Below are 14031 nucleotides of genomic sequence, written 5' to 3'. Positions count from 1 at the left end.
AGAAACTAAAAACATAGTTAACTCTTTTATAAAACTACCAAAGTAATACTATCAAGAGAAGTAATTCATCACTTGTATAAATATATTAAAATAGCATTAGTCATTAAATTCATGTAATCAAATATTAACACGGTAATGTTGATAAAAAAAAATACTATCGAATTTTAAACTAGTCCCAGTCCCAGCCCTACTACATGAATAAAAAATATATCTCCGTAACATAACAAAACTCAGTCAACGAGTTTCTAATAAGTTTTTTTTTAGAATTATTTAATGGAAGTACGGAAAAATTATAATTAAATATAAAATTTAAAAACAATAGATGTTGTACACAATCAAAATTAACCAGCATGTTAATTAATAAAAATGACTATGCCCGTAACACCAAAGGTCATAATAAACTAACTACATCAACACCGGGTATGAAAGGGAAGATGAAGCGGCGGCGGCGTTATGGAATAGTCAAATATAATTCCATGCAACTTCAGGTCCAAATAGACAGGAATATCCACTTATACAGCTGTAACCTGTATAATTAGTCTTAATGACCCCATAGGGACCACTTATGGCTTCAGAATTTTCGCGAGTTTCAACAAACGAAAGATATAAATATCAATGTAATACCAGATATGTATGACGTAACGGGAGATATAATGGCTTGCAAGTGACATCAAAGTCAAACAATCACACTTTAAAGCTCCAGCAGCAGCAGAAAGCTATATATTTGCTCTTCCTTCAGTGGCAGCAGGTAGCTATCAAACACATTCAACACCCATGACATGAACTAATATAACACATGCTCCTAAAACTGGTGGGAAGCTGACCCCAAAGATTTTTAAAAACAGCAGAGGGGCAGACGGGAAACAAGGACAAAAGTTCCCCCATATTGAAGCAAATCATTATTCCCCCGTAAGAGTGAGGACATTATACCCATAAAAAGAGTATTCACAAGAGTCGTGCTAACTAGCTCCACAGCCAAAAATAAACATAAAAGAAAAAAAGAAAAAGCCTTTTCTGTACTTCTGGTGAGAGGGGGTTGGGGGCCGTTACCATTTGATCCTCTCTTTTTTCTTTTTCTTTTTTTTTTCTTTCTGTTTTATACTAGGTATTTTCCTTCCGTTTCTCAATCATGTTTTATCCTTACTAAATATGCTTCGAGGCATATCATTTCCCATTGTGCCATGAGAAAAAAAACTGAGACCATTCTTAGATACCTGCTTCCCGTGTCCCTCTTGAGAGCTCTCCAAAAAACATAGTGCTAAAGCACATCTACAGCTCTAATTTCTTGCTGGAATGAAGTGATCTGAGCCTTGAATACCAACTTGACTAGTGGAGAGCTGCTGCAAATCCCCAAATGTAGATCTATGTTGTGAAGTATCTGGCTGAACATCCAGTCCTCCTGCACCATCATAGTTACTTGTCTCCAGAGCAATATTCTGTACTTGTTCTGCCAGCTTGTCAGGATTCAACACTCCTATGGTTGTAGCATTAGAAAATTGAACAGGAGGATGCATGATCCATCTCCTCCAATCATTTTGTCTCCTTATTTTGTCACCCTATAATTAAGAGAAAAGGATATGAATTTAAAACAAGAGGATAGGAAAAAAAGCAAAAATGAGAATTAACTTTTTCCTAAAGGGGATGTTGTTTACTTGTATTTTCATTTCTTGTTTTCACTTTTTAAGACTGTCACCTTGTTTCCAATCTGTTTCCTGTTTTCAAAGATTTGTATAGAAGACATAAAAAGGTTCAGTGTTTCCTCGTGTACAAATCTTTGAAAATAAGAAACAGATAACAATGTAATCGTTTTGTAATTAAAAAATAAAAACAGAAACTAAAATCACAAGTGAACTCCCCTAAATATCCCAATGAAATCATGTCTACATTTAAATTCATAAACTAATCTCCAAAGCAGATTCAAAACAATACCTGCACTTCAACAACAGATGAAGTTTGAATAGCATCTAATATAACCTGGATATTGTCAGTCAAATGCATAACCTGACAGACAAAAATATTCATCAATCGGTGACAAATAATGCTAAACTCACTTCCAAATAGGAGAAATTTTTAAATGAGCACATAACTCGAACTGCAGAACTACAAAATTTAGATGATAATTGAAGAACGGCAATGCTAAAATAGTGAACATTACAAAGTACTAAAACTGGAGAATAGTGTATTATGCCAAAAATGTAGACATTCACTAATCCATTGCCATTTCACCTGTCAGTCATAATTAAGATTCTAGATAAATTAGTGAGATAAACTTTAGTATACGCCAGAGTGTAAGATGTTTCAAATTAAGCAAAAAAGAAAAAATAGTCTAGATTAAACAAAAACATTGACCTATGAGGCTATGAATAACAAACCATAAAGCCTTTTTTGGTCCATGTGTGGTGTATAACCAAAATACCACATTATGACAGTAGTATCCATTAAATATTTTTTTGGTGTATAATGGCGGCAACTTATGCCCTCATGTCATAATAATAATGATGATCATATTATTTAATAATTAAAAAAACATTGATTTTTAAATTCAAGACAACAAACAAAAAAAAAGGAATCAAACTTAGCTCATTTTTTTTTCTTCCTAATAATGGTGCATTATGCATATATTATGTATAACCTAAATTTGATTATCAAACTCATGCTTTTGTTTGTATTATCCTTTTTAGGTAAAGAGAACCATCACAAGCAAACAATTTCCATGTCAACATATGATACCCATTACGAGACATCTGTCATCTTCATCATATTGATAGTTAAAAAGACTTGGATTATGCAAAAAAAAAAAAAAAATTTGATGTAAAAGAATTGTGCAAAAATTAGTTTTTATTTACTTAATCAGAACCTAGCCTAACCTTTTAAACAAGCATTGTCTAAATGCTATAAATTTTTCCTCAAGACACCACAGTAACTTCTTTGTTTTCCAAGTTTCATTTAGTAATATAAAACATAACTGCATATTGGAGAAAACTAGAGTAGAATTGAAGAAAAATCAAACACCAAAACTTGAATCCCCCACAAATAGAAGGACAAACTACCAGAAAATTAAAACTAGCATGGTGCTAGCTTTAGCATCCCATGATTGTATGGAAAGAGCAACAAAATTAAAACATAATTTGATCAAAATAAAAAACACTTCATATGCATTTGTCATGACAAATCCTTGCAAAGACCAAGAAACACCCAAATCAGTCAATCCAGTAAAAGGTGGATGATTCATCAGAAATAATTTAATTCTTCTACACTACAGTAGATTAATTATTAATGCAATTTCTTCAAGCACATATATTCTATGAGTCAGTTATGAAAACAGAAAAGCAAACCAGCTCTTTCTCCCAAACTAATACATATAAAAACAATCATAAATCCCAAACAACTCACTTTGTTGAAGCCTGCAATTAATTTTATGGGAACCCAGCCCTGGTCATCCATGTTCTGCCTCAAGAATGCATCTTTAACTAAATTCTCATTACTGCAATAGACAAGTTGTGGTAAGACTACAGTCAACTCTCTAAACCAATTAAAGACAAAAAATAGCAAAAACAAATTACAGACAGACTGAAGTAAAAGCAATACCTAAAATAGTAGTCGACCTGGTTGACTATCTTACTGTGCAACTGAGGGTCTGGACCTGTAAAGAACAGGGGATGATGTGGCATAGGAGGCACAAAAGGAACACCTCTCAGTGAATCCGGGGGTGGAGGTGGAGCTGCAACAAATACCAGAGGAGGTGCTAGTTCTGGAAATGAATACAGTCATCAGAGCAAATTCATATATTGAAAGAAATCATCATGACAGAAAACCATACCATGGAAACCAATGGGACTACCAAAAGGCCGCATTGGTGATGGATGAAAAAACTGAGCAGAATTAGGAGGTGGAGGTGGCCGTATAAATCTAGGAGCAACTCTTGGTGGCACATGTGTATCTCTACTGCCAAAACTTCGATTATTATTCCACTCCTGATCACGCCTGTTCCCATAGTTGTGATGGTGAGAACCATCTCCTCGCTGATGTTGACCACCATTACGATTTCTAAACGAATTACGCTGCTGTGGATGATCATTAGACGCAAATCCACTTCTTTGTGTGTGGTCCTTTGGAGAGGAGTTCCGGGACCCAGTTGCAGCTATCGAGACCTGGGGCGCAGAGTGTTGCGCGTGGCCACCATTAGAAGATGCATTCGAACTGTGATGTTTCATTGATTTCTGCCGAGCCGGCACCAAACTGTTGGTGTTGTTGGTTATTGCATTGTCACTGACTTCCCTCTGTGAAGAGGAAAAAGACGTACTTCCCAAACCCTAAAATCCAAACACTTAAAACAATAGCAATGTCCATGCATATACACACAAGCAGTAGAAACAAAACATATACGCCAGCAAACTAAACTATCATATATTTTACAATCCATCCCGCTCAGTTCCTAATACACAGCGACTTGATCCAATACCGTATCCACATACTACATCAGGTACATACATGCATTTTCAAAATTGTGCTGGAAACGAAAACTAGAACACTCCTTGTCAGTATGTTAGCATAAAAGGAACAAGTAAGGCTTACTTGCGCACTTTATATAGTTAAGCCACTTAAAAGTTAAAACCATTGAGTACACATGAATAATCAATTAAAAAACGCAACAAAGATAACTAGCTTCAACTGGTTGGAACACTAAAATTGCAGGAATTATTAATTATTAACTGAAACAACGGAGTAACGGCGAGAGAACCAAACCTGCGATTGTGGCACAGAAGATCCATCCAACAAACCCTTGGACGATTCCGATTTCGTAGCAGCTCTTGTGGACTCCGACGGCAAGGGCCACGAGTTCGCGTCCATCTCCGGCCTCACATCCGAAGCCGCTGCCGCCGCGCCATTAGGAGAAGGCTTGTTCCAGACAGGCCTCAAGGCAGCGCCGCCATTGTCGGAGCTCTCCGCGGCGGAGGAGCTAAAATCGTCCACCGGAACGGCGGCGGAGGGGAAATCCTCCGTCGAGGAAGACGGAGCCGCAGCAACGGGCTCCGATTCGCCGCGGACGACCTGGTTCCACGGCGAGGAAGCAGGGAGGCGCGTGGCGCGACGCGATCGGAGGTTATCAGAGGAATGGCGAGGGGAATGGTTACCGGTCATAGCCATGTAAAATGTTTAGGGTTAAATGACTCAGTCGACGAGATGATCGACGCCAGAAAGAGGATTCGATTCGCAGGGAGTGATTTTTACGATTCGGATGAAGGTCCAAAACGAAATGTAGTAGATTAGGGTTCCAAAATTTGTGCGATCTTATCGCAGAGAAGAAGAAGAAGAAGAACTTGGTTCGTTTGCTTGCGTGCGCGTGCGTGCGTGCGAGGGAGAAAAGAATGAATGCGTTTCAGACGAAGGATTATTGTGCAATGCTTTGGACGCCAGGTTTTCTTCTTCCGCGACGCACGAAATTACCCAAATGCCCCTGAGTTATTTCCATTCTCTTTCCGTTATGGCTTTCGCTGTTGGCGTCATTGCGCAGTTACTGTGACTGCCGTTGAATTTCCCAGTGTTTGTGTTTTGTTTTCTATCAAAAACCAATTAGAGTTACGCACTCCAATTAAAATTGTGATCCTCCATTGGACAACTTGTTTGTCAAACCATTAAATCAATTAATTCTTAACACTAATGTCAAGTAATGGTCGGGTTTTCCTTTGGCAAGAAAAAGGTGCTTGCATTTTCCACGTAGCTTTGGCCCAAAGAAAAAGTATAACAAAATAACATGGTAGTAAATGCACAATTAAATGAAAGATTTTTTTTATATGAATAATTTTGTATACTATAATAATAAATACTTAAGGTTAAAAAAGTGAATAAGTTTTTTGGGTGATGGTCGTAAATTCACAAGTTTTTTTATTTTGCAATTACTTTTAAAGTTTTAATTCTACAATGTGGTCTCTATGAAATAATCCAAGAACCCCAAAAATTATGTTAACCTGATAATGGGTAGACTGAACGATGGGCACACAAACCTAACAAAACCGCCTTTCGAATATATCACTAAAATCTTCAGGCGTCGTTGGTTTTTAAAAACTTGCTTGAACTACAGCTCATCTTTGAAAATGCTCAAGATGCACTTCTCATAGATCATTATATAAAGGCTAAGTTCAGTACAGTCGCAAGGAGGATATATGAAGTAAGGTGCGAATCAATCAATAACATTTAATTAAAAACAAGTGCCTAAATTTTATGAAGTATCAGAATGTTACATAATAATTTTTTAATTCATATAACTTTTTTTCTTCTAAAGTTTACATGATTTAGTAGTTTTTAAACTGAGAATATAATGTATCTTTTATTTTACGATAAATATCTCGTGTTTATATTCCCGAAACAGATTGGGAATTAAAGTTTTCAAGGACTAGCCAAGAATTAGAGTTTAAATATGTATAGTAAGATAGTGTTCTTTTTAATTGCATCTATTAAAATTTAAAACAACCTGTGTAGTAAGAATAGCAATTGGTAAATAAAATTGATTATATGTTCAGAAATTATAAATTATTTCATATTTATACTCCAGCATCGATTCTATTTTACTAATGAGTGAAGAATTTGAGAGTGGATTCTTATTCGAACAACAAAATTATTATGAGAGAAATGAAAACTATTGAACAAAATGTTACCATTTAAGACAAGAAGGGCATGAGACGAGGTTTTTATTTTTGATTGTTAACATTTACTCTTGGAGTTGATTTTGTGAGTTTGAAGGTGATAACTTTTTTCATTCCAATAAGGTTAATCCAAATTTCTGGAGTAATTTTACATTTCATATTAGGTGTAGGAAGTAATCATGGAAAAGTAAAAAATGATTATCTTTTTTTCTCCAATAAGTCAATTTAACGGTAATTATTTAACGTATTTATTTCAGTACACCCTAAATGATTAGAGATTGAACAATTTGTAAAATTTATATTACGGATTGTTGAATCCCTGATACACTTGGTACACCAAAGTAAAAAGTAAATAATGAGTTACCTTAATTAATATCCCAATTTAGCCTATGCAAATTTGAGGCAAGAATCCTTTCGGTTTTTGTCCAATTGGTCCAAGCAGCCCAATGGGCTGGCGCAACTACCGAACTACACGTGTTAGAAAAATAATTTAAGATTAAAATGACCAAATTTAAAATTAAAAAAAAATAAAAATTACACTATCAAACATCAATATCAAGTATCAACCATATTATATTTCTAAGTTTTTTTTTTTATCTAGAAACATTATATTTCAAAGCTAAAAATTATATTTCATAGAGTTTAATTTTCTTCTATAATGTTAACATTTTTATATTATTATTTAATTAAAAATCAATTAAAAATAAAATTCAGAATATATATTCTAAAAACTAATTATATGAGATTCATAATTAAATATGATATACTTAATCACAAATTTACAAAGACTAAACATAATCAAAACATCTTACAATGACAAAAATTGAAATATAAACTTATATAAACTAAAGTTAAAAAAAAAGAAGCTTACATAGACCAAAAATTAAAAACACTAACAAGACCAAAATCATATTTCAGCGTTTTACTTTTTTGCTAGACAGAAGTTGAGTAATAATATACAAATAACTAATTATTTTAAACTATCTTTTAACATTTTTTATTTTTCTCTATCTCTTTTTATTTCATAAATCCTCATTATTATATTATTTTTTTCTCCCCTCTCTCTGCGTATATTGGCTTCATGTAACATTTTCGGCTGGAAATTTGGAGGTTTCAGTTTAACTCCTTCCGATGAGAGCCATGGAGGATTGGAATGATGAACAGTGTGATGACACCCTCACCATGACCACCGTTTCTCAGCACTTTTTCGGCGATGATTCTGAAACGCCAAGCTTCTCCATCTCCATCATCGAGGTTCTTCACTTCCCAACCCCACTACACTCCCCATGAATTTCCCAACCAACTAACAATTACTCTTCTTCTCGCAGAACATGAAGGAAGACTATGGCCTATTCGTGTGGCCCTGCAGCGTAGTTCTCGCCGAGTACATTTGGCAACACAAGCATCGATTTTCAGGAGCCACCGTTGTTGAGGTACCCACTCATTTCAAATTCGTGTCTTATTTTGTGTGCTCTTTATTCTCCATTTTTTCTTATTATTAAATTCATGCAGCTAGGTGCTGGAACTTCCCTGCCTGGCTTGGTTGCAGCAAAACTCGGTGCCCGTGTCACTCTTACTGATGACTCCACCAGATTAGAGGTATTACACTATTATCACCCAATAATTATCGATTTATTATTATTTTTTATATATTCTTATAGAGCTTTCAAATAAAAATATTGTGAACCACCAAGCATGTGGATCAATTGGTACATGATTGTTTTTATTTAATCAGTAATCTTGAGTTTGAGTCCTGCCTTGGGTATGCAGCTGCGTTGCGATGAATACTTGGAGAGAGAACATACATGTGATTTTACGGATAAAATACTGGTTGTCAATATGACTCATTGGTTTCTATTAACAGTATTCTTATATGATTCATTGTTAGTATAAGTTTGTGATTAAACTACTGGTTGGATCCTGAAAATTAATAAATCTATCAGCTGATTGCTTTTTGTTTTGGGCCTGCAGGTGCTTGACAACATGAGAAGGGTTTGTGACTTGAACAAACTTGAGTGCAATGTAGGCTATTATTATAGTGATTGTTTCAACATATTCCTGATAACAAAGCCCGTGGCGAAAATGTGCATGGTTGAATAATGTGTTAATTTTTTAGTAGAATATAGTGACAGTACTATGTCTGTGGCATGGACATTGTTGTTAAATGGTGGCACCTTGACCGCCATGGTGGAATGGTGTGGTGGATTTTTTGCTAACTGCCATGGGCAATCTGTGAAGGGAGGCCCGCTATGGCGGCACCATAGGCTACAATGATGTGTTTATATGACGGAATTTTGGCCTTCCGTCATCGATAAGTGATAACGCTGGGCATGTGGTGAATAAGCAAAAGTTTGCCAATCTATGCTTGTTTGTGTGTGTTCATGATGTTGAAATTTTATCATATTGTTTCTGTTGTTTGAATGTTGGACTTCTGTTTGTAGGTGTTGGGATTGACATGGGGAGTTTGGGATTCATCCATATTCAGTTTACAGCCAACAATTATTCTAGGGGCTGATGTGCTGTACGATTCAAAAGGTGAGAAAAAATGGGCTGTTAGTTATCTGTCACCTGCCTCTGTCTATTGGACTAAAGTATTGTTTTTGATGTATTATTTAGCCTTTGATAACCTCTTTGCCACTGTGACTTTCCTGCTCCGAAATTCTCCTGGGTCAACTTTTATAACCTCATACCATAACCGAAGGTACTTTTCATTCTATATGATGCTCAAAACTTGTGAGGGAATTTAATCATAGCTCTACAGCTTGCGTCTGATATTTGTTTCCCTATGATTTCAATTTAGCTATCTAATTGTTTGCAGTGGGCATCACCTTATTGAGTTTTTGATGGGAAAATGGGGCTTAAAGTGTCTGAAGCTTCTTGATGGGTTTTCCTTCTTGCCACCTGACAAAGCATCACTGCTAAGTGGTAACATTCAATTGGCAGAGATAGGTCTTATCTCAAAAGATAATGCTTGAGGTAGCTCAAAATTGTGATAGAGTTCAGTAGTTCCTTTTTTATTATCAGGCAGCCATTTGTTATCTATGTTCTTTTTGCATGAAAATTTTCCATTTCATATCTAGATGATCAAGAAATCGAATTGGGCATGATAATGCTACAGAAATTTCTCCTAAAACAGATATCACACTTCTCTGCTATACATTAGATGAAGAAAAATACTGTTCCTTTTTATTTTGCAGTTGCTTAATCTTGAGACATGGTATCAAGCAGCAATATTTATGGATGGGGAACTGAGATGCCAACCGTTGAGGAATTTTCTAATATTATTTTTTTCAATAGGTTTTTGAGTTATATTTGGACTTTTAATTTACCTTTAAGAATCTCTAGGTGTGTTCTTATACATGTATAAAACAAATGTTTACATGTTGATATTTGCAGTGCTGTCAAGTGGCTAGAGCCTGAAACCATATAATTAGTTCAAATTGATAGTTTAAGACATTTTTCTTTTGCGATGAAAACAGTTACATTCTTCACAACTATTCATCCTTATATCTCAAACTACATTTAGCAACCAACAATAGTTTTGGGATGAAAATGGGGAAAGTGGACGCTCAAACATGGAGTACGCCTAAAATATAGTCTGCATCACTAGTTTTCTGTGAAGCTACATTGCATATGTTCATTATTTAGCCTTACTGGGGGAGGGGGGGGGGGGGGGGGGGGGATCATGACAAATATAGGGTTTCTTATCTGCTATTGTAGTCTTTGGTAAGCTAGGTTTGTTAGGCATGTATCTGACAAGATTGAGCTCTTACTTTTTTCCATGACCCATGCTTGATTACGCAGGGATACCTGCATGTATCTGATCGAGACTTTTCCTGACTCATTACTCAAGACTATCAAAATGATATATTTTGTAACTGAGCTCTAAATTAATTTCCCAAGACATGCTTGAGATTTTATTAACTTCAGATAAATATACATATTTCTTTAATAGAGGAAAAAGACATAATATTCTTGGCATCTAGGAAATTTGATCCAACTTGTTTGGAACATCAATTTAACTTGAATTGATTTAAGACTTATTAATTGATCATTCTGCAGTCCTTTCTAACCTCCTGTCCACCATTGATGCTACTCATTCTGATCATGGACTTCGCAAAAGCCTCATAAAAAGCCTTTTTTGAGGTGGCAAACTTTGTAACCAGATTTTTAGTGTCTGGGTTGTCAAGCAAAACTTGATCAGAAGAAAACAAGCCTTTCTGTTGGAGGATCAACCTGTAATATGTATTATCAAAAGTTGTTGTTGAAGGGTCCATAGAGGTGCCTGCATTTTTTGCCTGATTTTTTAGTGGACAAATTGAGATCAGTTTTGCTGCAAATGATGGATTTAATGAAGGGTCAACATCATGTGTTGCATTGAAGTTGTGGATTCTGTTCTTGAAAGATGAGCAGTGAGAGAAACCCAAAGTGTGCCCCCCTACATATGAGTCAAAGGAGAAACTCTAAACTCTATTCAGATATAAATTGGAATAAATGAAAAATGGTCAAGTTTTGGCAGTTTTGACTTTAGGAATAGCTTACCTGACAGAGCTACCAGGTCTTCCCCTGACAGTCCTCTTTGAGAGAAACTTTGCCGCAGTTGTGATAAGTTGAAGGTTGGTGCTGGCAATTGTCTGGTTTCACTGGCTTTAGATGTTCTACCATCCTTTCTTCCTTTAGGAACATCCCATGTAGGTCCTCCTGACTGCAGAATATATTTATACAATTAGTCAAGACTTCCAAATACAAGCCACCTTAGCTGCATTTGTCAATTCTCGAAGACATAATGATTGTTTAGTTTAGGATCTGAATGATGAGAAATTTGGTACTTTTCAAAGTTTTCTTACCAGAAAAACTGCGTCCCTTGCTGCCAGAGCAAGGATGTCAGCACAAGAGACCACACCAGGGCATGAAGCTTCTAGTGCTTTCTTTGCTGCATCAATGACATAGAATGCATGCAAAGAAACATTTGGTGGCCCGTCTTTTTCTGCTTTGTTGTTTCCTTTTGAATTTAGCAGCACAGAGGCATCACACCCCTTCAAGAGTATAGGAAAAAAGAAAACAATATGATTTGATTTCATGATGCATCAAATGAGGCGGAAGCAGTCAAGAGGAAAGGAGGGAGGAGGGGTCAAAATAGCATTACCCGAACGAAACAATCATGGAAGTGCATTCGCAGAATTGCTGCTGGAACAGTTTTGTCCCTAGCAGTGGCATCCTTTACTGCCTTGGCAACAATGAACTCCACATTAGGGCATGTTTTTGCATAGTAGTTTAAGCTCAGTGACTTGCCTGTTGTAGAGACTACTGAAAAGATGATGATCAAATTCAAGAATGCAACCATGACAGCCATGCTAATTTGAGTACTTTGATGATATTTAGCTTTTAGCCGTGGAAATCAAAGATGGGGAAAATGAATTTTTATAGATATAAAAGAGATCAATTATTGTTTGAGATAATGTGGCCCTAGAAATCAATTCGTTAAGAAGTACTGTCAATCAAGAGTAGTAATGTTGAAGCATTCTCATTACTAAAAGACAATCCACTTTATGCTCCGTGGAAATGAAGGTTAAACTTTTTAAGCCTCCGGTAGCTTTCTGTGGCTTGTGATGTTCCTCTTCTTTTTTTTTTATTGGTATGTTACTCTCGATCAGAATAATTTAATTACATATTCATGCTAAATCCAGTCTTAAGCTATAGTTTCATGGTCTAAACTCTTCAAGAGTAGTTGGTAATATCACAAATCACGATGTCATCCTCCACCCCATGATACATAATTATGATTCGTTGATTATGACATTATCCTTGGTCTTCTCCTATTGTCCTAATGTAATAAGTGAAATGTTTGATTTTACCCCGAGCATTTTTTTCTGTGATCAAACTCTTGCCATATTTCAGTTTAGGCTTTTCAACGGAAATTGAGGCCAACAGCCTCGTGGCCAATTGTCCATGCCATATTAGTGTTATGTTTGGATAATTTTCTTTTGTAAGACACTTATTTTTTTTTTTATAAAAAAAACCATTATTGTCAATTTACAAGAAAAGTACTCATTTCTTTTTGTGTTTTAGCTTTTTAAAAATAAAAAAGTTGTTTAATTATCTTAAAATTTTTAGACATTTAATTGAAAATGGCACGACATAAAAAAGTCACTCAAAGTCTGATCAGCACTAACCAAATCACTAGTGGTTTTCACTAGCAAAGGAAACTGCGCCTGAGTTATAGGAATGTATGCGGTAGTTAAGGTTGAGGTTGAGCCATCGTAATTTTGTTTTTTGGTGCCAAAGCTTGCATTGCAATCCTTGATGGTAGCCAGGTCTTATCAAAACTATAATTATTGAAGGAGCTTTCCTGCTGATGTGGATTACGGTTCAAAGGAATCTAATTATTAACGATACTCATTTGGGTCCGCATAGTCCGGTGCATTTGTAAAAAGCAAATAGTATAATGTGATTTTTGAATGTTTTAGATGAAAAGTAGCTTATTGAATCAGCGGGGCTATATTTAATTGATGTAATGTAATAATGAGTCTGTAGTGCATTTTTGTATTGAAAATGTAAGCAAATTAGCTGTTTGTTTGTCGAAAGATAAAATAGATGATGCATACAATGTCGCTAGTTTTGGTGTTGATGGTACTGCATGTTTGTGGAGTTATGTCTACTAGAAGTCTGAAACCTTGGAGGTTTGTGTGCATAAATCTACAAAATTGTTCCCTCAATTTTTATTAGAAGTATATACTCAAAGCATAAATTAAACACTAAATATGAGTACTTTCAGTGAGAATTTAAACCATAATTCACTATTTTGTAGGGACTAATTGTTTCCATTAGACTAAACCTCTGATAGTTTTTCACTTTATTGTTTTTTTATTTTATATGTTTTTTAAAAAATATATTAGCAATTGCTTTTATAATTTTAAACCAAGAATGATGATCAAATAAAAACTTCCAATATTCGTAACTATTGTAATCTTATTACTTATTTTAATTATTTTTTAAGAAAAAATTACCATTAATGAGATAATGAAAGTAGGAAGGCTTTATATAAAGATAAAATCATAACTCGTATTTTCCAAAGACCTCATCAGGATAATAAATGTAAGATGATTTATGTTGTGATCTTTGCAGATATCGGGATATGATGTGGTTTTAGTCCAAAATAATTGTCCCTAGTCGACGTGCTGCCGATGTCAGATGATGTTTTGGTTAAGGGATGTTGCTTAATTTAAGTCACACTCAGTTTGAGAGTGTTATTGTGTTACTGGGTAATTGAAGACGACATTAATTGGATGTTTTAGAATACAAATGGAATGTCTATGATGGGGATCGTAATCTATCTTTAGAATGTGCGTGAGACACTTCTTTCTACTGATTCAAATATGTGAAGCCA

The 14031-nt window shown here is 35.3% G+C and overlaps 3 protein-coding genes across 6 annotated transcripts; 1 reads left to right on the top strand and 2 right to left on the bottom strand.

Annotated features, from left to right (window-relative positions):
* Positions 1-282: 282 nt before the first annotated feature.
* On the bottom strand, positions 283-5466 carry LOC114419552 (la-related protein 1C-like). Of its 2 annotated transcripts, XM_028385265.1 has the most exons (7): positions 4747-5466; positions 3821-4313; positions 3589-3751; positions 3394-3484; positions 1930-2001; positions 1653-1712; positions 1425-1556 (listed from the first exon to the last, which is right to left on the bottom strand). In XM_028385265.1, exons 1-6 carry the CDS (start codon positions 5146-5148, stop codon positions 1674-1676), a joined length of 1260 nt encoding a protein of 419 aa, XP_028241066.1. In that variant the 5' UTR covers positions 5149-5466; the 3' UTR covers positions 1425-1556; positions 1653-1673. The 2 variants fall into 2 exon arrangements, with proteins under 2 accessions (XP_028241056.1, XP_028241066.1); XM_028385255.1 differs by lacking the exon at positions 1653-1712 and having other exon boundaries at positions 283-1556; positions 4747-5437.
* A 2241-nt stretch (positions 5467-7707) lies between these two features.
* Positions 7708-10145, top strand: LOC114419534 (methyltransferase-like protein 23). 3 transcript variants are annotated; one of them, XM_028385228.1, is made up of 8 exons: positions 7708-7898; positions 7973-8077; positions 8157-8243; positions 8616-8666; positions 9086-9179; positions 9261-9345; positions 9463-9620; positions 9842-10145. In XM_028385228.1, the coding sequence occupies exons 1-7, from the start codon at positions 7776-7778 to the stop codon at positions 9617-9619; spliced, it is 702 nt and encodes a 233-aa protein (XP_028241029.1). In that variant the 5' UTR covers positions 7708-7775; the 3' UTR covers position 9620; positions 9842-10145. The 3 variants fall into 3 exon arrangements, with proteins under 3 accessions (XP_028241029.1, XP_028241046.1, XP_028241038.1); XM_028385237.1 differs by having other exon boundaries at positions 7709-7898; positions 8616-8636; XM_028385245.1 differs by lacking the exon at positions 8616-8666.
* Positions 10146-10523: 378 nt separating this feature from the next.
* On the bottom strand, positions 10524-12064 carry LOC114419527 (peroxidase 64-like). Its single transcript, XM_028385215.1, has 4 exons — positions 11791-12064; positions 11492-11680; positions 11187-11349; positions 10524-11082 (listed from the first exon to the last, which is right to left on the bottom strand). The coding sequence occupies exons 1-4, from the start codon at positions 11995-11997 to the stop codon at positions 10688-10690; spliced, it is 954 nt and encodes a 317-aa protein (XP_028241016.1). The 5' UTR covers positions 11998-12064; the 3' UTR covers positions 10524-10687.
* Between the last annotated feature and the right edge of the window lie 1967 nt (positions 12065-14031).

Source organism: Glycine soja, chromosome 1, assembly GCF_004193775.1.
Source record: "Glycine soja cultivar W05 chromosome 1, ASM419377v2, whole genome shotgun sequence".
NCBI lineage: Eukaryota > Viridiplantae > Streptophyta > Magnoliopsida > Fabales > Fabaceae > Glycine > Glycine soja.
Note: the sequence above shows the minus strand (reverse complement) of the source record. Positions and strands in the feature narration are given on the sequence as shown.

Coding starts and splice junctions, on each gene's coding strand:
- LOC114419534 (XM_028385228.1), top strand. CDS start 7,776: ATGAGAGCCATGGAGGATTGGAATGATGAACAGTGTGATGACACCCTC. Junction 8,078..8,156: donor CAGGAGCCACCGTTGTTGAG/GTACCCACTCAT, acceptor AAATTCATGCAG/CTAGGTGCTGGAACTTCCCT. Junction 8,244..8,615: donor ATGACTCCACCAGATTAGAG/GTATTACACTAT, acceptor TTGGGCCTGCAG/GTGCTTGACAACATGAGAAG.
- LOC114419527 (XM_028385215.1), bottom strand. CDS start 11,997: ATGGCTGTCATGGTTGCATTCTTGAATTTGATCATCATCTTTTCAGTA. Junction 11,350..11,491: donor CAAGGGACGCAGTTTTTCTG/GTAAGAAAACTT, acceptor TATATTCTGCAG/TCAGGAGGACCTACATGGGA. Junction 11,083..11,186: donor AGACCTGGTAGCTCTGTCAG/GTAAGCTATTCC, acceptor ACTCATATGTAG/GGGGGCACACTTTGGGTTTC.
- LOC114419552 (XM_028385255.1), bottom strand. CDS start 5,148: ATGGCTATGACCGGTAACCATTCCCCTCGCCATTCCTCTGATAACCTC. Junction 4,314..4,746: donor CTTCTGTGCCACAATCGCAG/GTTTGGTTCTCT, acceptor TTTGGATTTTAG/GGTTTGGGAAGTACGTCTTT. Junction 3,752..3,820: donor TAGTCCCATTGGTTTCCATG/GTATGGTTTTCT, acceptor ATTCATTTCCAG/AACTAGCACCTCCTCTGGTA.